Source organism: Channa argus, chromosome 21, assembly GCF_033026475.1.
Source record: "Channa argus isolate prfri chromosome 21, Channa argus male v1.0, whole genome shotgun sequence".
NCBI classification, from domain to species: Eukaryota; Metazoa; Chordata; class Actinopteri; order Anabantiformes; family Channidae; genus Channa; species Channa argus.
Genome location: NC_090217.1, coordinates 1,483,756 through 1,504,625, shown reverse-complemented (window position 1 = coordinate 1,504,625; position 20,870 = coordinate 1,483,756). Strand labels below are relative to the sequence as shown.

Below are 20,870 nucleotides of genomic sequence, written 5' to 3'. Positions count from 1 at the left end.
TGATGAAATATATGGCACATCCGCAGTTTATTGAAAGCGGAGTGCAAAAAACTTTAATCAATACTTAATCATTTCGGTAAGAATGTAACATTTTAACTTTTAACTTAACCCCAGATCAAAAGCTTGTGCCTCAAATATCATGTGTTTATTAAATTAATTTTGTAAAATCACATACACATACTGTACGCAGCTGTAAAGTGGTGCTGACTACTTTGCAGCCATCTGCCCCTCTCCCCAGCCAGTTAAGGCGGATGGCGGCCTACGCTGAGCCTGGTTCCACCGTTAAACCGTCGCCTAGTGTGTACAAGGGGGGTTTGCTGGATTTTCTCTGCATATCTGTACAGTCTTGACTTTATTATGTAAAGTAGGGATGTCCTGAAACTGATACCAGTGTCAGTACTAAAATAAAAGCACTTGTACTCGAGACGTCACTAATAAGAAGCGCCTTGAGATGACCGTTTTCAATTGGCGTTATATAAATAAAATGTTGAAACGAAAAAAAATGAATTAATTAAAGTTGAATATAATTTGGTTATGGATCAGTTCAACCTTTCATCCATGGGTGTAAAACCTGAACAAACAGACAAACAAGTTTCCAAAAGTACAATAAATTAGAATATTTTACTCTCTCTCTCTCACACACACACACACACACACACAGCAACATAAGATGAAGTGACATGGTAATGTAGTGTAGCGGCAGTGTAATTGCATTGAAAGGAGTTTTTTTTATCTTGTCTACATATCCTGTTCATTTGATAAACTAGTCTTTCCTAGCTTGGCAGTAAAATAAGAACAGAATTTATAATAATACATTAATTTACTCCACTGTGCTGCATTTATGTCTCACGCGCTCCTCTAGTTTATTTTCACTTCCGCCAGGTCTACGATAGGCTCACATTCATATTACTTTGTAACACGTGATGTCATTACTCAGCCAATCACAGCCAGGGGACAGCGCAGCATGATTTGCATGCAGTCGACTTAAGAACGGCTGTTCCAGCGTCTTCCTCACATACAGTGTCTCTCTACAGAGAATCTGCAGCGATGCCTGAACCTGCGAAGTCCGCGCCCAAGAAAGGCTCCAAGAAGGCGGTGACTAAAGCCCCCGGGAAAGGTGGCAAGAAGAAGAGGAAGACCAGAAGGGAGAGCTACGCCATCTACGTGTACAAGGTGCTGAAGCAGGTCCACCCCGACACCGGCATCTCCTCCAAGGCCATGAGCATCATGAACTCCTTCGTTAGCGACATCTTCGAGCGCATCGCCGGGGAGGCGTCGCGCCTGGCGCACTACAACAAGCGCTCCACCATCACCTCCCGGGAGATCCAGACCGCCGTCCGCCTGCTGCTGCCCGGGGAGCTGGCTAAGCACGCGGTGTCCGAGGGCACCAAGGCCGTCACCAAGTACACCAGCTCCAAGTAGACGTCTCCGGCCGCATCACCGCCAACCCAAAGGCTCTTTTAAGAGCCGCCACAGTCTGTGAAGACAAACGTTCCTAACGTCCCGCTCGCTTTTCATGACGTCACTGACGAGCACGTTTAGAATAGGGATTAAGATTTATTATTAAATCAGCGCGAGAACTCCCTTTTATTACGGCGACCAATCAAACAAAGTTCTCTGACTTCTCTCTCTGACGGAAGATGAACGTAGCATTTACAATCCCTTCTTCCACAGTGAAAGAAGTAAAATATGTATTTTGTTTTACTGTAAATATACTTTTTAAACAGCTGGGTGTATCAATCTTCTTGCTTTGTTTGTAGTGACTGCTTCCCTGTTCAGCCACGTGCATAAGTTCTTCCCAGGTCTGATTTAAAAAAAAAAACTCCTTTTAATGCAATTTCACTGCTGCTACACTACATTACCATGTCACTTCATCTTAGGTTGCTGTGGGTGAGAGAGAGAGAGACAGTGAAGCCTGTACGAAATAGAACTAATATTTTTCCTGCCACAAACTTTGTATGACTTTGCAAACTGAAATGTTTCTGAATCAGTTACAATCCCGCAGATGGGAACCACGTGGCTCCAGCCCTGTAACATACTGTAAAATGCAGGTATTAGTAGTTGCAGTAGTATAATAATGTCCATCTCTTATTTTGCTTTTTCCCTCTTTTTTTCCATCATTTCCCAGTTCTAGTGTGTTGTAATGGACTTCAATTCAATTCAGGGCACTAATAATAGAATAAATTCCCCCTTGAACAAGCCATAGGCCTTTAACGGAAGAAACCTCCAGCAGAACCAGGCTCAGGGTGGATGACCATCTGCCTCGACCGGTTGGGGTGAGTGGAAAGTGGAGAGAGTAAAGAACAGAGTAACAAAAACCAACAAGAAAACATCGTCTACATCAACATGTCTAATATGTTAATTATATTCTCCATATTTTCAAACATATTTTTCCTTTATAAACTGAGTACAAAAGAGACTTATTGTTGCAGTGACCTGTCCTAAATATGTTTTAAATGTTATGTACATCATAGTATGTCATTATTTATTAAGAATAAGTGAGGTAAATAAAGAATACACATTATTAGTAACTGTTTAATACAATAATACGTACACGACTTACGATCCATAAACACTGACTTTTTTTTGTTTAATCTTTGGCATCTTATTTTGTAACCTCTATATCCTGTACAGAGGAAGTCACCCACGTTGAAAAGTAGCTTGATCTGGATGTTTCTGATTGGTGGATCATACTGCAGCTGTACCTGACCAATGAACGTCTAGACAAAAGGGTATATAAGTCGGCCTTCAGCACCCATCTGCATTTGCCTTTAACTCGTTGGTGTGGTATATTACTCGATATGTCTGGAAGAGGAAAGACAGGCGCCGGAAAAGCCCGAGCGAAGGCGAAAACTCGCTCGTCTCGTGCTGGACTTCAGTTTCCGGTTGGACGTGTCCACAGGCTGCTGAGAAAAGGAAACTATGCGGAGCGTGTCGGCGCCGGAGCTCCCGTCTATCTGGCGGCTGTTCTCGAGTATTTGACCGCTGAGATCCTGGAGCTGGCTGGAAACGCTGCCCGCGACAACAAGAAGACCAGGATCATTCCCCGTCACCTGCAGCTGGCTGTGCGCAACGACGAAGAGCTCAACAAGCTGCTGGGAGGAGTCACCATCGCTCAGGGCGGCGTGTTGCCCAACATCCAGGCGGTGCTGCTGCCCAAGAAGACCGAGAAACCCGCCAAAGCCAAGTAGGCTTCTGTCCAACACCAACGGCTCTTTTAAGAGCCACCCACGTTCCTCAAAGAGCTGCTTCCTGTAAATGCTACGAGCACTGCGGCTTTACTAAGCTTGCTGCTGTGTTTCTTTGCTTTTTTTAAAAAAAGACTTTGTTTGCTGCCAAAACGTGTAAAATGAAATCTAACAAAGTGCCTCATTAAAACGTAACAAGCTTTGTAGCTTTTTTATCTGCTCATTTTACACTGAAAGATCCACCATTGGACCATGACAACAATATCTAGCAATAAACAAAATGGTTGTAATTTTGGTTCTTTGACTAAAACGGTCACAAGTTTGTTCATAGCATCTACTTTAATGAAGCACTGAACAAATGACAGACTTGTCAATAATAATTAGCTTTTACTGTGCACAGATGTTGGAATGATTTCAAATCAGGTGATTTAATGCTTCAGTGTCTGTATGAAACAAAATTGTGACTGTATGTTTTATGCAGAACCTCCTTTAATCCCGAATAAAGGTCATTGAATGGGGAAAGTGTCTGTAAAACATTGATGTATTTGCTGCTTTTGCTGGTGCAAAACAATCAGGATTAATGTTTAATCACGTGTTGTATGAGCCAACGGGAGTTTCCTGTGTTTGTTCTATAATCAGTTAGGTGAATTAGTAGCTGCCTTTGAAGTTGGCTGAACCAGTTGTCAAGGAAACTATATTTTGTTATTTGAGAGCAACAAGGTTGTAGTGTGCAGCTACACGGGTTCTTAGTGTTCTGTGGAATTATTTTGAGAATGTTCTGTTCAGTCAAAATAAAGCCAAATGTGGATTTCTGTTGATTCAGCTAAAGCTTTCTCAGGTCTCACTGACCCAGTTTTACTGAGTAGACTCTAAACTGGATTTGTGAAGTTTCACTACCTTTATAATCAAAGTAATTCACATAATATGAAAAACCAATACATGATTGCATTTATGGTCCATTAGATTTAATTTAAAGATGCTGATTAACCGATGTTACATGGTTTTGTTTTTATTATTATAATCAAGATAGAAGGTAAAATGACTACACCACCCAGTAAATAAACCAAAAAGATATTTATTGTATTTTGGCAAATTTCCTTTTTATAAAAGTTGTAAATTGTTTATAATTACATAATCAAACCTAGACAACAATAATCACTGAATCTGCGCGTCTAAGTTCGTTATTTTGAAGGGTTTAAACCGGAAATACAATGGCCTACAGTGTCTAACTTAAACAGGAAACTGAAATTTAGCGGGCTGAGCTCGAGATGCCAGTTTTCAATTACGTCCGCGGAGAGGATTAAAATACCGACGCGCCGCTAATCTCACCATCATTTTCTCTTCAGAGATCAGTATGAGTGGACGCGGAAAAGGAGGTAAGGGTCTCGGCAAAGGAGGCGCCAAGCGGCACCGCAAAGTTCTCCGTGACAACATCCAGGGAATCACCAAACCTGCCATTCGCCGCCTTGCTCGCCGTGGCGGAGTCAAACGCATCTCCGGTCTGATCTACGAGGAAACCCGCGGTGTGCTCAAGGTTTTCCTGGAGAACGTGATCCGTGACGCCGTCACTTACACCGAGCACGCTAAGAGGAAGACCGTCACCGCCATGGACGTGGTCTACGCTCTGAAGAGACAAGGCCGCACCCTGTACGGCTTCGGCAGCTAAAGCCAGACTTTGTAACAACACAACGGCTCTTTTCAGAGCCACTCACTCCGTGTGAAGAGCTTTACACCTGCTGCGTTCACGTTCTTGCACAAATTCATTGAGATCGAACCTAAAATGACAGATCCACGTAATACGTAGAAGATCAACAGCCTTTGGCTTGTTTTTCAGTCAAACGTGAGGTTTTTCCACGTGCACGGTAGGGGCACATCAATAAAACGTAAAATGTGGGCTGGCAGGTGATCAGTGCCCCCATTTTCCACTGATATCAGCGGGATACTGGCTAAAACGCTGAGTGTTAAAGGTAACACATTTAAACATCATGCGAAAGAATACACAGATCCAGAAATGGAGAGAAATCCCACAGCTTTTATTATGAAATTATTTTCTATATTTCAAATTACTTGAAGTACTGACCCTTATTTACGTGCTGTCTACACTAGCTTACACATGAAACAGGTGTGTTTGTGTACTTTATTCAACTCCAACAGTATCTGCAATAATTCATCATGCTACTTATGTTGTGAGCACTAATGGAAAAGCATTAAAGGCTCAGATATCAACTTCTTGGTTTCATTGGTCGCTAAAAATAAAAGCTAAGTGAGTTCACGCGCTGATTTTATAATAAATCTTAATCCCTATTCTAAACGTGCTCGTCAGTGACGTCATGAAAAGCGAGCGGGACGTTAGGAACGTTTGTCTTCACAGACTGTGGCGGCTCTTAAAAGAGCCTTTGGGTTGGCGGTGATGCGGCCGGAGACGTCTACTTGGAGCTGGTGTACTTGGTGACGGCCTTGGTGCCCTCGGACACCGCGTGCTTAGCCAGCTCCCCGGGCAGCAGCAGGCGGACGGCGGTCTGGATCTCCCGGGAGGTGATGGTGGAGCGCTTGTTGTAGTGCGCCAGGCGCGACGCCTCCCCGGCGATGCGCTCGAAGATGTCGCTAACGAAGGAGTTCATGATGCTCATGGCCTTGGAGGAGATGCCGGTGTCGGGGTGGACCTGCTTCAGCACCTTGTACACGTAGATGGCGTAGCTCTCCCTCCTGGTCTTCCTCTTCTTCTTGCCACCTTTCCCGGGGGCTTTAGTCACCGCCTTCTTGGAGCCTTTCTTGGGCGCGGACTTCGCAGGTTCAGGCATCGCTGCAGATTCTCTGTAGAGAGACACTGTATGTGAGGAAGACGCTGGAACAGTCGACTGCATGCAAATCATGCTGCGCTGTCCCCTGGCTGTGATTGGCTGAGTAATGACATCACGTGTCTAAAAAACAGTTTCACTATTCTTTGTACTCAAATCGCCCCTTCAGATGAAGATTTTTGTTATTTATTCACTCTTTTATTTACCAAAATTCCAATGGCTGCCTCCTATCATATGTAATGTAATGTTTAGTCGTGTCTTAATCTTCCTGTTAATATAATATTCCCTCCTACAAACAATATCTATCCAACAAACAACTAGGCAATATCATTGTGTGTATTATAGTTTGATAATTCATTTAATATGCTTTTTATATATATACCTCCTGCGAAACATCACATGCAACATTATTATATTTATTAGTCTCAGTGCTTATTTTAAATCTGTTTTCTATTTACCTTCTGCATAGTTTTTTGGTTAAATATACAAGCGTAGATGTGAATAAATCGGTAGAAGGATGCTGAGGCTGGAGCTGCTAGCCAGGAGGTCTAGAGGAAAACCAAAGAGGAGATTTATGGATGTAGTGATAGAGGACGTGAGAGAAGATGGGGCAGAGGACAGGGTTAGATGGAGGCACATGATTTGCTGTGGTGAACCCTGAAAGGGAACAGCCCAAAGGAAAAGAAGAAGTTCACTTTAAACCATCAGGTGCAATATTGTCATATAATAAATGAGCTGCACTTGCTCAAGGACACTTCAATATGTGACTGGAGGAGCCGGGGATTGAACCAACAACTGCAAGATTGTCAGACAACCACTCTACCTTCCTGCGCCAAAGTCGCCCCATTACACTACTTTATTTTAATATGTTCCTTTGGACTTTGATACACAGATCCTTCAGTGTTATTTGCAGTATAGTTTTGAGAAAGCTCCAAAGCCTTTCATCCATTAATGTCCTATATCTTGGAGTGTGTAAACCAGTTGGTTTATTTAACCCTGATGATGTTACTGGTAACGATACTGTAGGTATGAAGGTTAACTGGTCCAGTCCCAGTTTTCTTGCACCATCTGCACTGGCCCCTGCTAAATATTTCGTCTTCACTCTTTCGCCCTCGCACTTTGGGAGGAGAACCTTGTAGGTTTGCCCAGTGACTCATCATTAACTTTTGAAAACAGAGGCTTTTCCCTGTCTCTACATGAGCATTAGCAGGGCAAGTCAGACTCATTCTGAATGTTTGGGCCTGTACTTCTAGCTTCTGTAGTGATGTTCTAGCTGCTGCTGCTTCTGCTGTTCCACACACAAGCAGCCATAGTCTGATACTGATCACTCCATCCACTGCACAGGTGATCTTCATTTAACTAACCGCAAAGCTTTTAAAAGCACCTGGCCGCACTTGTGATGATTTAAAGGACTTTTAAAATGGGTTAATCTTTATGCAATAACTTATGTTCAGTTTTATCTTAATTCAGATTACTTTCACTTTGACATTTTTAGTAGCTTTCTCAAAAAGCTAAATTAAATAGTGAAAAGGTCAAAAATTTGAGGTGGGGAATACTATTTATAGATATTGCATATGTAAAAAAAAGCTCTAATTTCCAAATAACACACAACTAAATTAGCCCAGATTAATACACTGACCTGTTCATGTGCTGACACATTAAGTGGATGATTTAAACATCTGATTTGTATGAGATTCCAGACTCTATGTACCTGGGAAAAAGTACATTTAACCACTTGTTTTAAAGTAAAACTTATTGCGGTGTGCATTTATATATGCTAAATTAGTGCCCATAAAAGTTTAATATTTATTTGAATGTTTTTATTTTATGTTCTTTCACAGCTGCCAATAAGTAACAAGTAAATTTAATGTGACATTTTTACCAATCAAAAAAAAAAAAACATTAGCATTTAAAAATTAGTTGAATGGTTGAAATGGAAGCAGATCTGCACAATAATGATTCAGTACTAAGTGCAGAGCAGGTTGGAGGACAGATGCTCAGACTCACAGCACAGAGTAAAGTGAGGTAACTGAGTTTAGGGGAGTTGAGTACAGTAGAGTGACACAGGCTCAGCTCATAGATCAGAGTGATGAAGGCCCATCGCGCTACTGTACCGAGTAGAGTAGAGGCATCCCAGCATCCTCGCTGATTAGAAAAGACATGTCGGCCATCTTGGATTGTAGCGGGGAAGAAAGATTGATGCGGTGAGCTCTTGTTTTATTCGTTTAAATTACTTTCGCAGCCCTTACCCACCAAAGCACACTGAAATAAAACACGGCTAATGCGGTGGTTATCGTGTAAGCAGGTTGTGTAGGGAATTGGGAAACGAGGATTTTGCACTCAGTGCTGGGGTTTCGCTTCTTATTGTTGTTGTTTTGGGAAACTAACCGACGGAGGCTAGCAGGCCGAAGCCCGGACCAAACCGCGTCTACCCGCTGCTTTCATCTCTGCCTGAAGCCCGTCTACATAAAGGCGCACGCTGCCCTCAGCGGTTTCCAAGGCCGTGATATAACTTCTAGCAACGGTGCCCGTCGTGGCTTTCTAACGTTGTTGTTAGCCGAGTTTCTCGCTTGGCAGTTAGCGTTAGCTCCCATGTCTTCATGTAGGCATTACTGAAGTGTGCTTGTCGGGTAGCAGTGGTTCCCGATATTTTACACCTCACAGCATAACGCCAGCGCAGATTTGTAACCCCCTTGTTTGGGATTCAAAAATGCAGCGCAAAACAGAAAGACTTGCTATCGAGGAACAAGCGAGTACTGTTAATACGAACATTAGCTATAGGAGCTAGCAGTAGCTAACATTGCTAACGCCAACGTTAGCTTTTTGCGACACTGCTGCGCCTTTAACGCAGCTTTAGAACAACAGACAAGCTTACAAGTCGCTCGGTGTGTGGGGATTTATACACGGAAACCCGGAGTTTTTCAGCAAAATTAGTTGCACGCGTTCTACAATAAATGCTAACCAGTGGATTTGCTGTTGTTTATTAATGGATAACTTAAACCTGCAGCAGCTTTGCCTGTTGCTACTAGGAAATGTAGATATTTGGCTGAACTGCTTTAGCAAACAGAATTAATTGTGACAGCACTGTTGTGTGTGTGTGTGTGTGTGTGTGTGTGTGTGTGTGTGGACTATACGTTAACTATAGTAGACAACAATTTCTAAGTTTTAACGCATTATGATTATAAACAAGGAAAAATAATGGAAATAACATTAGGTTAGTCATTTTATCATTGACTGTTGGGGTATGCTCAGTAGAACTGAAAGGAAATTAACCATTAGAAAGCTTTTAACTTTGATCTAAAATCCCTTCCGGGTATTATTATTCCTTTGTTTTGCAGTGTCAAACATGTGTTTCTGCCTTTCAAATGAAGGAACTTTTATAAATGACACAGGATACTGATAAGTGATTATCTTAAGGTGGACAAATACCTTGTAACGACCTATGTAGATAATGTATTTGAGATTTAATAGAATTTTTTATTTTTTGGTGTATGTGCAGCATAATAGTAGTGAGATTGGCTACAAAAAAAAATAATCTTGTAAAGTTGTATTCACATTGCTATAATGTTATTTAGTCTGACCATTTTCTGTGTCTGGGTTGTCAGGTGACACACGGCATGTTTGGTGCTAACCGGAAGAAGTTTATGGAGGGAGGAGTAGAGAGTGACTATGCGGACGAGTCCAGCCTCTACTACAGCCAACAATCCATGTTCCCTCCTCACCGCAGTGACAAAGACGTAAGTTCTTTTCAGTCCCCAGTGCACGGCTTTACAACTGTGACTTAAAATTATGCAGCTATTTATAAGCTTCTTTTATTTGATGTTAAGGTTAATTCTAATATTGTTGAAGTCACCGCTGGGGTTTAATGTTTACAGTCAGATGCTTTACAAGACGAAATTGTGGCCAAGAGATGTCACACAACTCTGGTGGTTTGGAAATAATTTGGTTTTCTAAAATTTGACAAGCATCGGAGAGACAACCATTGTTCAAAGACAGCGAAGAAGGCAGCAAACGTTTTCCAACGTTTTGAAAATATGGAATATGGAAAATCCCTGTATACATTACAAGACCAGCAGCAGACCTCACAAACAGGTCTCCTGTGTGCATTTGCAAAGTGACTTACAAGTGAGGTACAAGGCAGCGAAAATCTAAGTCCAGGAGAAAACAACAAAGCAAATTCACACTTATCACAATAAGTGTCAACGTTTCGTGAGGTGCAAGAAAGACCAGAAAGGAAGTTTTAAAAAAATAAATAAAGAGAGATTTGAATGCATAGGAAGGTGCGTAAGAGTTCTGTTTTTAGCAGTTTTTGTATATTGCGAGTGGGTTTGCTGAGCGTGCAGAGTTTGGTAGCGTGTTCCACCATTGTGGGATCACTGAGCTGAAGAGTTTTGCTCGGTGTCTTGTGGGGTGCTGGGACCACTAGACGTCGTTCGTTGGCAGAGCACAGCGGACGGGAAGGATTGTAGACCTGAATGAGGGAGTTGAGGTAAGCAGGAGTCCCAGCAGGAGGCTGGGACCAGGGTGCAGGCTGTGACGCAGTGGCAGCAGAGGCTGAAGGGCATGTTGATCCAGGGCCATGGTCTCTGCGATTGCGCCAGTTACATGGGTGATCCCCGGCTCCATGAAATAAGTCTCTTTACTCTGTCTGCCTCATCAGAGGCCTGCTGGATGTGAGTGACAGCTCCCTGGAGGAGTGGCCCAAAGAGCCTATCGGGGCCGATGGGACCATCCTGCAGTTCCTTTCTGATTAGCTCGGGAAGCTGGGACATGTGGATCCACATGTTGTGCTGCAGCATGGTCATCCAAGCCTTGACCTGTGACTGAGCTATTGCTGCCTCTCAGGAGAGCATCAGTACAGCTGCCATAGCTTTGCCGATCTCATCGAGCAGAGGAGGGGAGCAGCGCAATGTTGTTGATGGCAGCTGCTGTCTGAGTGGCGCACTATTGTGCGTGGAGACCTGGTCTCGTGGAGACAGCGGAGTAGGCCATTGCCTGTGTTGGAAAGCAAAATGGAGGCTAGACTCGAATATAGCGGTGGAATGGCAGGAAAGCCATGCTCCGTCTCTCCGGCGTTATAACGTGCAACTGGAAAATAAAGTTTCCCTGGATTCTGCCACCACCCCGATAAGAAAGGGCAGAGGGCCAGAAAGCGTGGCCAGAGAGGGAGATGCCTGATCTCCAACTCGCCGCCGTAAATGTCTTTCAGCCAGGACAGCTGCTTAATTTGAAAACTTCTGCAAAGGGCATAATGGCTCCTACTTTTGTGGAGATCTCAGGTTAATAAAAGATGATAGAATTATTAAATCATGTGTTTGTTTTTCCTCTGGCTTCAGATGCTGGCGTCTTCCTCTGCTTCCTCAACGGCTCAGTTATCACAACTAGGAGCCAGCTTATATGGCCCTCAGAGTAAGATAAATACACTTTTTCTTGTCTGCTTAAAGGTTTCAGGGCCTGCACACATTTTATGTATACGTGTTATACAGCTGCTAATGTTGAAGAAACATTTTTAATTTACAGTAACATTAGTCCCTAGTTCAGGGCTAATTAATTTATTCAAGCAGCCTCACTGTGCACTTTGTAGCATTTAACACAGCTTACAAGCCCAATAAACAACCATGTTATTTCTCACATATGTAGAAAGAAAATCAGCCATTGTGGTGTAGTTTCATTGTTTAAAATGGAAGAACATTTTTTGAGCCACGCAAACATGAGAAAGCTGTGAAGTTAAAATACAGAAGTTTTTGGGAATAAGCATTTTCCTTCTCTCTCTGCAGGTGCTTTGGGCTTTCCCATGCGAGGTATGAACAGCAGCACGGCACCTCAGTTAAGTCGAAGTGGGCTGAACCAGTCTGCTAGCCAGCTCTCGAGTCATGCTGCTACACCCAACACTGGCACAATGCACACACCTCCATCACCAAGCAGGTACGTTAAATGGCAAAAAATCGTGGCATCTCTATCTTAAACGTTATAATGAATTTAATCTCAGTGCTAGAAGTTTTTTTTCCTATGTGCAAATTGAAAGTGTAAATATTAAAAAAAAAACACGGAATGCGACATGTGTCTCAAACCTCTGTTTTATATTATTCTGTGTTACCATCTAAAAAGTCTTGTTGTCTCGCTATTATGTGGTGCAACACACCCCCCACTAATGGAGTCAGTCATGTATCACATAACCCCAGTGTCTCTGTTTCAAACCTAGCAGCTCATGTTCCTCTTTCTCTCCTCAAACCACTGGCTTCAACTTTAGCCCCTTTTAGACATAAACTCTAGAGAATGTCAGAAGGATCAGGGCCTGACATGGTCTGGAGTTTCCCTTTCAGACATGTAATGAACATTGGGAGATAGTCCGTGTGAGATACGTTCTCCCTTCCTCCGGGTAACTGGGCAACAGGTAGTGCTTGCACACTTTAAGAAGGGGCAGAACATGATGCAAAAACAGAGTGACAGTGTTTCCTTTCCAGCAGGTGAGAGATGGTGGACGAGACAACCCACTCACCAGTAATGTTGGCTGTATTTAGACATATCCACAGTATTAACCAGAGAATGGAAAACGGTATACGGGAAAGATGAAAAGACAATGTATTTGCAAGGTTTCGCGGCAGTTGCAGGAAATGGACGTCATCAACACGCCCACTCATGGTGACGCTCATTGTGAATCCTCTGGAGTTTTACCTCCTTCATTCCCAAATAAGCTCGGGTGGAGACAATCTGGACTTTGCACTAGGGAGCTGGCCGGGTAACGTCAAGGCCCACGGACCTAAGCGTTTGCGTTCACACATACTCCCACCCCAGAGAAAGTGTGGAAAATGTCTGAAATCCAGTTCATGCCTGAAAGGGGCTTTTCTCTTTTTAAATATTTTTTTTTTCTGTCTGCTTTCTCCTCACTCTGTAGAGGTATATTGCCAATGAGCAGTCGGAGTGTGCTGAACCACAGCCAGCAGGTGGGGGGTCCGACAGGGCAGTCGGGAGGAATGGGAGGTGGAGTAGGAGGAGAGAGGGGAGTGGGCGGCGGTGGAGCAGGGAGGAGCGGAAGCATGGGGAGTCCCAGCCGGTCGTCACCCAGCATCATCGGCATGCCCAAACAGCAGCAAGCACGGCAACCGTTCACGATTAACAGGTAACAAACACCAACACAGGTTATTTTACCTAAGAACACTTTATTTCATTTCACCTGTCATTCTGTGGCCTATGTTTTACCCTTTTCTTGATATTTCACTTCTTTAAACACGTGGTTATCTGGCAGTAAAAGCTTGTCTGCTTATAGATACTCACTGTAATACTTCAGCTAATGATTATTTTAATTTCAGACAAATATGAGAATATATTTGCAACTAGTCAGTAAATGGTTTTATCGAACAGGAATTTTCAATTTATATCCTCAAAGATCCGCCCTGAATGTCTTAACTGTCCCTGACCCCCAAATTGACTATTTAATTTGATCATCAGCAAAAGAAAAGAAAAGAATTTGATGTTTGTGAGGATTTGTTGGTTTAGTGTCATATGTCATGTATGACAAAGTCAACTGAATAGTGTTTTTATAAATAATTACTTATAGAACTGATTGAATGGAAACAGTGTGGGTCTTTCTTTCAATTCACGAGTTCCTATTTGAAAATAAACTGAATATTGACGAGTAGTTACAAAGATCCTTCCTTAAAAGACCCTTCCTCAAAAATCACTCTTAAAGCAGTTAACAAGAGAAACAAATTTGTAGTGTCACTGTGCTGCTGTCTCTTTAATGCCTCTGTCTCTTTTGATTTCAGTTCTACTTTTCCTTTCTGAGAATAATCCAGTCTGTCTCTGTTTTTGTGTCAGTATGTCAGGGTTTGGGGTTAACAGGAATCCAGGTTTCAGCATGAACAACTCACTATCCAACAACATCTTCAATGGCACAGGTACAAAAAGAAATAAAATATATTATTGTATTGTTTTGCTTTTGTTTAACATTAGTACAAGCTTACAAATGTCTTTAATTTGCTTGTTGTAATTGTTCTGTGTGTTTGCACAGACGGCAGTGAGAATGTGACAGGGTTGGACTTGTCAGATTTCCCAGCGTTAGCAGACCGGAGTCGAAGGGACGGAGGCTCGAATCCCACCCCACTGCTAAATCCCCTGGCTGGTCGTGCTCCTTACGGTATGAGCCACTGTGTGTAGAGCAGACAAGAATACAAAAATCATTCTTTTAGAGCGTTTTGGTTTCACAGATAATGAAGTATAGAGTTTTATTTATTTAGTTTTTGTTTTCCCAGCCAATACTTTATTCACATTCACACATGCACTGGAATCCTGAAACTTTTATCTGGGGGTGGTGTTTGTGAGATAATCTAGACTTAATCCTGTGAGCCCCCTGGTACAAAGTTTCATCCATCCAAAACCAGGAAGTGCAACTTTAATGAGAACTGGACTGAAAACTGCATCCATTGAAACTGCTAAACTATTGAAGCTGTAGACTGTGGACTCTACACAGCTCATGTGTAAATGTGTTTGTGAATTTAGTTACTTTATATTTTCTTCTACTAAAATGCATTGTTTGTAAAAACATGTTTAAACATGTATTTACAATACACTTGCACGTATGTGCGCGCACATATTCAGGATGTTACCACTTCTATGTCATTTTAGCCAGGAAAAACCCAAACTCAGTAGTTGTGTTCTTTCAGGATTCAGGACAGAGCACCATGACCTAACCACATGCAGGCTCACTCACTTTACCTGGACTTTGTACCAGGTGGCTCATAGGATAAAGTCTGGGTAATTTCTATGCTGTCTGACTCGAGTATTTGCATTCTCACATCTACAGCCCCTGGGTAAAGTCTGGAGAAGTTCAGGATTTCAGCGCATGTGTGAAAATGGCTTATGAATCATAATGACATTTAAGGCAGAAGTTTGTAATTCATTTATAGGTTTGCCACAGTGAAGTGGAAGCAGGAATCAAAGACCATCTTTGGTAACCTCATGAAACACTGATGTAAAATAAAAAACCTTTTTCGAGAAATGGATCAGAGGCATCATTTGGCAGAGTTAAATCCACTATATTGAGTGTAGGTTTTGTATGGTTCATTAACTTTTAACGAACCTGAACTGCTCTTAATTGCTCATCTTTCTTTTTTTCTAGTTGGCATGGTAACCAAACCGTCCAGTGACCAGTCGCAGGACTTCTCCATCCATAACGAAGATTTCCCAGCTCTCCCAGGGCCAAACTACCAAACAAAAGACCCCACCAGCAGCAGTGAAGACAGCAAAACGGTTAGATACATAATCTCTCCACGTCTTTATCTTTTTACATTCTTGTTCTATTTCCTTGCCACCTTCTTACCCAGGTCACCATTGAAAAAGAGATTATGTTATCTCCACTGGTCTTTTTACCTGGTTAAATAAAATAAATAATTTCCTTTAGATATGTTTTCTCTGTTTTCTTTTGTCATCGACATCGCTTTGCTTTCCTCTCCTGGCCTGATTTCTTGTTAGTTTATTTCCTTTCCAATGTTGTCCTTTCATGTCCTGACTTGTTGCCGTTGTTTTTGGCACTATTTCGGTCCAATCAGAATCTGAACTCATCAGGAAAGCCCACCTCGAACTCAGATGGTCCAAAGTTCCCTGGGGATAAGAGCTCTGCGCCCAGCAACAACAACCAGCAGAAGAAAGGGATTCACGTGCTTCCTGATGGTGAGAAACACACTCTGCAAAAATAATTGTGAGGTGGGAATAAGCAATGACAGCTATGGTTTAGTCTGAATGATTGTCATGTGTTGCCTCTGTGTCCCAGGGCGTGTGACCAATATCCCGGTCGGCATGGTAACAGATCAGTTTGGAATGATCGGCTTGTTAACGTTCATTCGGGCGGCAGAGACGGACCCTGGCATGGTCCACCTAGCACTGGGCTCTGACCTCACAACACTCGGCCTCAACCTCAACTCACCTGAGTACGATGGACACATACACACAGAGTCCTGGGCCATGTCTTAGATCTAATAGTCAGACTTTTAACCAATGTCCACATTTATTGGTGCACTTGAGAAGGACTAACTTATTGTGAATTATTTTAAACTGAAGAAAACTTGACTGACTCATGAACAGCATCAGAATGTACAGCTTCCTTCATTGCAGTAGAAATTTTACACATCCTAGAAAGATTGAACGTGTACAAGGATATTTTACTTAAATTCAGCAAAACAATGTAACATTTTAACAACATTACAACTCCCTAACAGCGTGTTAGTTATTTGGAGAAAACAGTGACTTAATTTAACAGGATTTTTTTTTTCCCCCAAAATGTCCAATAAGAACATACAAAAACTTGACATAAAAAGAGCAATATAGGAACAAAAGTTACATAAAAGTAGACACAAGTAACTTTGTACATTGGATTTTTGTGTGTTTGTGCTTTCCAGACAGACTAACATGCTTTACCCCACAGTGATATTAGAACGTGCACAAAATTAAACACAAACATTATGTTTTCTCTCATCGGTTCTCTAGCTTCAGTTTCAAATCTCTGTAGAGTGAACAGTGACAGGGAATTTCATAGTAACTTAGGCTAAAGAAGACGTGTGATGGGTCTAATTATAGTTAGGAGGTCTCTACACACTAGGGTTCTATCTGGCCGTCATATCTAGTGTCTTTAAAAAACAGTGTGAGGAGCCGAGCAACTGTGTGTGTGTGTGTGTGTGTGTGTTTGTTTCTGTGTTCTTTTTACTTCAAGTTTTTCATCCCCTTATGTGAATGTGTTGCGTTTGTTCTTTTTCTATCTTTCAATCAGGAATCTTTATCCTAAGTTTGCGTCTCCCTGGGCATCAGCTCCATGTCGGCCGCAGGATATAGGTAAGTTTGAAGACTTACAGACCCCACTTCCAGAAGTTGGGAGCTCTGTAAAATGTAAATAAAAAGAGGAGGCAGTTATTTGCAAAATATATCATATGTTGAAACTGAGAAATTATTGTTTGTTTTTAATTGTTTACTTTGAATTTGGTACCGGCTGAATGTGGAAAGGGGCAACTGTTTGGTGTCAAAGCTAGTCTATAAAGGATTATAAGGATTTTTAAAGTGGCACCGCTTCACAGTCAACATGTTATATTTTCTAGCACCCAAATGGCTAAAATTAAGTAAAGTATTTGCACTTTGATCAGTTTCCCATTTTCAAACCTGTAATTTTTCAGTAATCAGTTGCTAGTGTATATATTTTTGTTTTAGTGGTTTCAACAGTTTTTCCTCCTCCTGCAGACTTCCATGTTCCATCAGAGTATTTAACCAACATCCACATAAGGGACAAGGTGCGTACATCAATTAACATTGCAACTTCCTTTTTGCTATGATTATGAGTATACTGAAAAACACCCAAACCTTTACTCTTTTATGTCTGCAGTTAGCAGCTATCAAGCTGTCTCGGTATGGTGAAGATCTATTGTTTTATCTCTACTATATGAATGGAGGAGACCTACTACAACTGCTGGCTGCAGTAGAACTGTAAGAACGACACACACGCTAAAATACTTATGAATAATTATTTTTTCCCGTTCAGTTCATTGATTGATGTTCTTGATTTTTTTATTTTTTTAACTAAACACAAACACAACGAGATTACTGTTTACATTTGAAACAGTGTCACCTCGCATACTAGTCAGAAAAGCTCTTTTTTTTATCCATTCAGCTCATGAACTCATTTTCACAGTTGTAAATGAAGATGATGAGCATTGGGATCAATTTGTATTTCCATAGACTTTCTGCAGTCTGTCTGCCATCTCCTCCATTCTCCCCCTCATTGTGTTATCAAACAGAGGACCTTTTCCAACTTTTCACCTGGAGCTTCACCAAAAAAGTCCAGCAGATTATCTTTACTGTTTGAAAAATTAGATTTTCACTGATGCCAATTTTCTTTCCCTGAGAATATGGTTTGCCACCAAATAAGAAGTTTCTAACCATCTGGCAGTTTGTCTCACATCTGCTTTTAAATAACTCTGTGGTCTCGCAGCATGTTTTGTTTCCATGTCTCAAAGTTTCATTGGCTTAATACCTAGCTTCTCTCTGCATACCACACTTAGGAGACTGAGATGTGATTGTTAGCCATTCTTCAGCTGCAGCAGGAAAAAACTTTGCTAATGTCATTTTTTTTTTTTTTTTTTTGTCATTGTTAACTTAAGGAACACGTGGACCTGTGAGCGTCACCTTTGATCTGATATCTGTGTCACTTTATTTTAATACATGTTATTTATTACTTTTCTAATTGTGATAAGGTTTATTTAAAAATGTTGGCCAATTTTTAGATTTTATTATGTGATTACAAATTACAAAAATAGGCATTTTCACCAAAGTAAGCATTAGGGAAAAAGTGCTTTTATAGGTCTTAGCAGCCCAGCACAATAATTTAGGAATCTGTGACCTACAAAACAAAACATTGTCAGTAGATCTTGTGTTTAGACTAATAACCTTCTGCTTTAAAACTGTATGTAGGTTCTTGTGTTGGATATGGTAGGTAAACTGTGAACTGACAACTCTGATACATCTGTTTTTACGTCAGCGTTTATCACATGATTTGTTTAGACTATAGCGGATGAACCTCCAACCTTATACATGGGCCATGAACATGTAAGAAAATGTTTTTTATATTTTAGAAGTAAATGCAAAAAGGTAAAATATTACTTATGTCATTTATACAACCTGAATCCAGCAGTGATTCATTAATTCTGACTTAAGCTGCTCAGTAGAAATAGTAAACTTTTAAGTGGCACCTGATGTGAGATTGGACACTGTAAACTTTAGAAACAGTCCATCCTAAATGTTAATTGTAGTGATGCATCTTGTCTCATAATAGATCTTTACATTGCTGTGCTGAAGCCAGGCTTCTGTCTTAGTGTGGCCTTTCCTCAGGGATGAAATTTAGAGAGAGAGCTGATCAAACCTGCTATTTGTTATTTTCACTTCAAACAACAAAGATTGACACTGGCCAAAAATCCGTTACCATTAGTTGAGCATGTGTCAGAACCATGGTCAGGATTCACTCGCAGGTACTAGCTCAAGTCTGTAATGCAGCACGGATCCATATTAGTGATGCTGTTTGGAGATATGTGAAGTTTGCACACAGGCTAACTGACTGATGGAGAGGGAGGCTTTGCTTAAACACAATGTTAGAGTTCTCTACTGTTACTATGTGTAGTGGAAAAATATTTTAGTTAATTATGAAACTGGCAGCATGACTGACCCTGTGGCTGGCTGTGATAGTTCATGTAATTAATGGGAAACAGTATTTTTAACTCTAATTTCTGAAAGTCTGAATTGTCTGTGTAGAGGTCAGCTGTCTAGGTTTGCAGACTTTCAGACAGTTTTCCTCTTTCAGTGACAACTTTAATGTAAGACACCAAACCTCGTTTTAAGCTAGTCAGCATCATTACCATTCACAACTGTGTGTTTGTGCAGCTTTAACAGGGACTGGAGGTACCATAAAGAGGAGCGGGTTTGGATCACACGGGCTCCAGGTATGGAGCCCACGCTCAAGACCAACGCCTACGAGAGGGGTACCTACTACTTCTTCGACTGCCTCAACTGGAGGAAGGTGGCAAAGGTGAACACAAAGACTTATTCAGACTTTGCATACCAAATTATACAACTTCATAAACATGATGCTGTCACAACTCTTTACATTTGTTGCTATAAGTTGTTTTTAGGGATTTAGCAAATCAGTTTGTGATTGAAAAGTCCTTTGATGGTTATGTGAGGGACTGATAGCTTTTTGTTTAATCGTTGTCCCGAAAAGCATATTTGGACAAAACATAAGTAGTTGTATTTCACTGGCCAGATTGTAACTGCACAACAAAAGTATATTTACTTATTGTTTTGGCATATGGCATAGGAAAAACAGAACATAAACAGTTACAGAATTATTGAACTGAATCTCACTCCTGTGTCTTTGTTCTTAGGAGTTTCATCTGGAGTATGACAAACTAGAAGAGCGACCTCACGTTCCCTCCACCTTTAACTACAACCCTGCCCAGCAGGCCTTCTAATTGGCTGTTCCTCCTCCTGCCTGCTTTCCATTGGTCCTCCTGGCTCATCAATCATCACCCTTCTAGGTTTTTTGCACATCTACACACACAAAGTGCATCTGGCCATTAAGGACTTGGGATGGGAGAGGACATTGGCTCCCACCCTTCCAAACAACCTCTCTGAATAGACTTTTATCATTTTATCCTTTTTTTTTTTTGATTGCTTTTTGTTCTTTACCTCATTTTTTTTTTTTAATTTACCACCCTTCTCCATGGGTTTGGTTCAGTTGGTCTGTTTTTTTGGAGCACAGACTTATACAGTAACACAGACAGATAAACGCAAGCACTGTAAATAACTGTCCATCTGATTGAGTGGTTCATGTTTTTATTCCATCTAAAGAATTGACTATTTTTGTCTAGAGAAGCTTTTAAAAAGAACCAGATTTTAACAGAAAGCACTGTAAGATCACCTGTCATGATGGATAATTATTTCACACTGTCACACTTCTGACTTTGGCAGGAAGTGATGATATTTATAAATTTTCTTTTCTCTTTACCAGGTTTTCCCAGCATTATAAATTAGAACACACACACATCAGCAGCAAACAGTGTCCAGTCAGGAGAGGAAATTGCAATGTATATTGTAGCACTATTTCATAATAAAAGAGGAAAAACAGTCTTTTTTTTATTTATTTTTTTTTATTTTATTTTGGGGGAGGGGTGTTGATGTTGTGACACCTAAAGCAGCAACAGGTTTAATTTGAAAGGTTCATTTGGTTTTTATCTCAGTTTGGAGAAGTGTAGCAGCCAGAAACACAAGCTTATTGAACAAACAGACAGAAGCTCTGCATATGATGTTTGGCTTTATGAGTTGACAGTTTCTCACCCAGCAACTTAGTTATGAC

At 41.3% G+C, this 20,870-nt stretch overlaps 5 protein-coding genes across 5 annotated transcripts; 4 read left to right on the top strand and 1 right to left on the bottom strand.

The window, feature by feature from the left end:
• The first annotated feature begins 1,009 nt into the window (after positions 1–1,009).
• LOC137106431 (histone H2B 1/2) lies at positions 1,010–1,832 on the top strand. The gene has a single exon (XM_067489658.1). It carries the CDS (start codon positions 1,048–1,050, stop codon positions 1,420–1,422), a length of 375 nt encoding a protein of 124 aa, XP_067345759.1. The 5' UTR covers positions 1,010–1,047; the 3' UTR covers positions 1,423–1,832.
• A 645-nt stretch (positions 1,833–2,477) lies between these two features.
• Positions 2,478–3,390, top strand: LOC137106430 (histone H2A-like). Its single transcript, XM_067489657.1, has one exon. It carries the CDS (start codon positions 2,802–2,804, stop codon positions 3,189–3,191), a length of 390 nt encoding a protein of 129 aa, XP_067345758.1. The 5' UTR covers positions 2,478–2,801; the 3' UTR covers positions 3,192–3,390.
• Positions 3,391–3,856: 466 nt separating this feature from the next.
• Positions 3,857–5,325, top strand: LOC137106432 (histone H4). Its single transcript, XM_067489659.1, has one exon. The coding sequence runs from the start codon at positions 4,543–4,545 to the stop codon at positions 4,852–4,854; it is 312 nt and encodes a 103-aa protein (XP_067345760.1). The 5' UTR covers positions 3,857–4,542; the 3' UTR covers positions 4,855–5,325.
• Positions 5,326–5,412: 87 nt separating this feature from the next.
• On the bottom strand, positions 5,413–6,032 carry LOC137106429 (histone H2B 1/2). The gene has a single exon (XM_067489656.1). The coding sequence runs from the start codon at positions 5,987–5,989 to the stop codon at positions 5,615–5,617; it is 375 nt and encodes a 124-aa protein (XP_067345757.1). The 5' UTR covers positions 5,990–6,032; the 3' UTR covers positions 5,413–5,614.
• A 2,023-nt stretch (positions 6,033–8,055) lies between these two features.
• LOC137106428 (CCR4-NOT transcription complex subunit 2-like) lies at positions 8,056–20,644 on the top strand. The gene is made up of 15 exons (XM_067489655.1): positions 8,056–8,190; positions 9,592–9,723; positions 11,323–11,395; positions 11,764–11,911; positions 12,882–13,106; positions 13,805–13,884; positions 13,998–14,123; positions 15,105–15,235; positions 15,535–15,655; positions 15,756–15,912; positions 16,749–16,810; positions 17,210–17,259; positions 17,352–17,452; positions 19,400–19,544; positions 19,900–20,644. Exons 2-15 carry the CDS (start codon positions 9,604–9,606, stop codon positions 19,984–19,986), a joined length of 1,626 nt encoding a protein of 541 aa, XP_067345756.1. The 5' UTR covers positions 8,056–8,190; positions 9,592–9,603; the 3' UTR covers positions 19,987–20,644.
• Positions 20,645–20,870: the final 226 nt, after the last annotated feature.

Excerpts from the sequence above, each read along its gene's own strand:
- LOC137106431 (XM_067489658.1), top strand. The coding sequence starts at position 1,048 with ATGCCTGAACCTGCGAAGTCCGCGCCCAAGAAAGGCTCCAAGAAGGCG.
- LOC137106430 (XM_067489657.1), top strand. The coding sequence starts at position 2,802 with ATGTCTGGAAGAGGAAAGACAGGCGCCGGAAAAGCCCGAGCGAAGGCG.
- LOC137106432 (XM_067489659.1), top strand. The coding sequence starts at position 4,543 with ATGAGTGGACGCGGAAAAGGAGGTAAGGGTCTCGGCAAAGGAGGCGCC.
- LOC137106429 (XM_067489656.1), bottom strand. The coding sequence starts at position 5,989 with ATGCCTGAACCTGCGAAGTCCGCGCCCAAGAAAGGCTCCAAGAAGGCG.
- LOC137106428 (XM_067489655.1), top strand. The coding sequence starts at position 9,604 with ATGTTTGGTGCTAACCGGAAGAAGTTTATGGAGGGAGGAGTAGAGAGT. Across the intron at positions 15,236-15,534 it reads GCAGTGAAGACAGCAAAACG|AATCTGAACTCATCAGGAAA; the intron begins GTTAGATACATA and ends CGGTCCAATCAG. Across the intron at positions 15,656-15,755 it reads GATTCACGTGCTTCCTGATG|GGCGTGTGACCAATATCCCG; the intron begins GTGAGAAACACA and ends TCTGTGTCCCAG.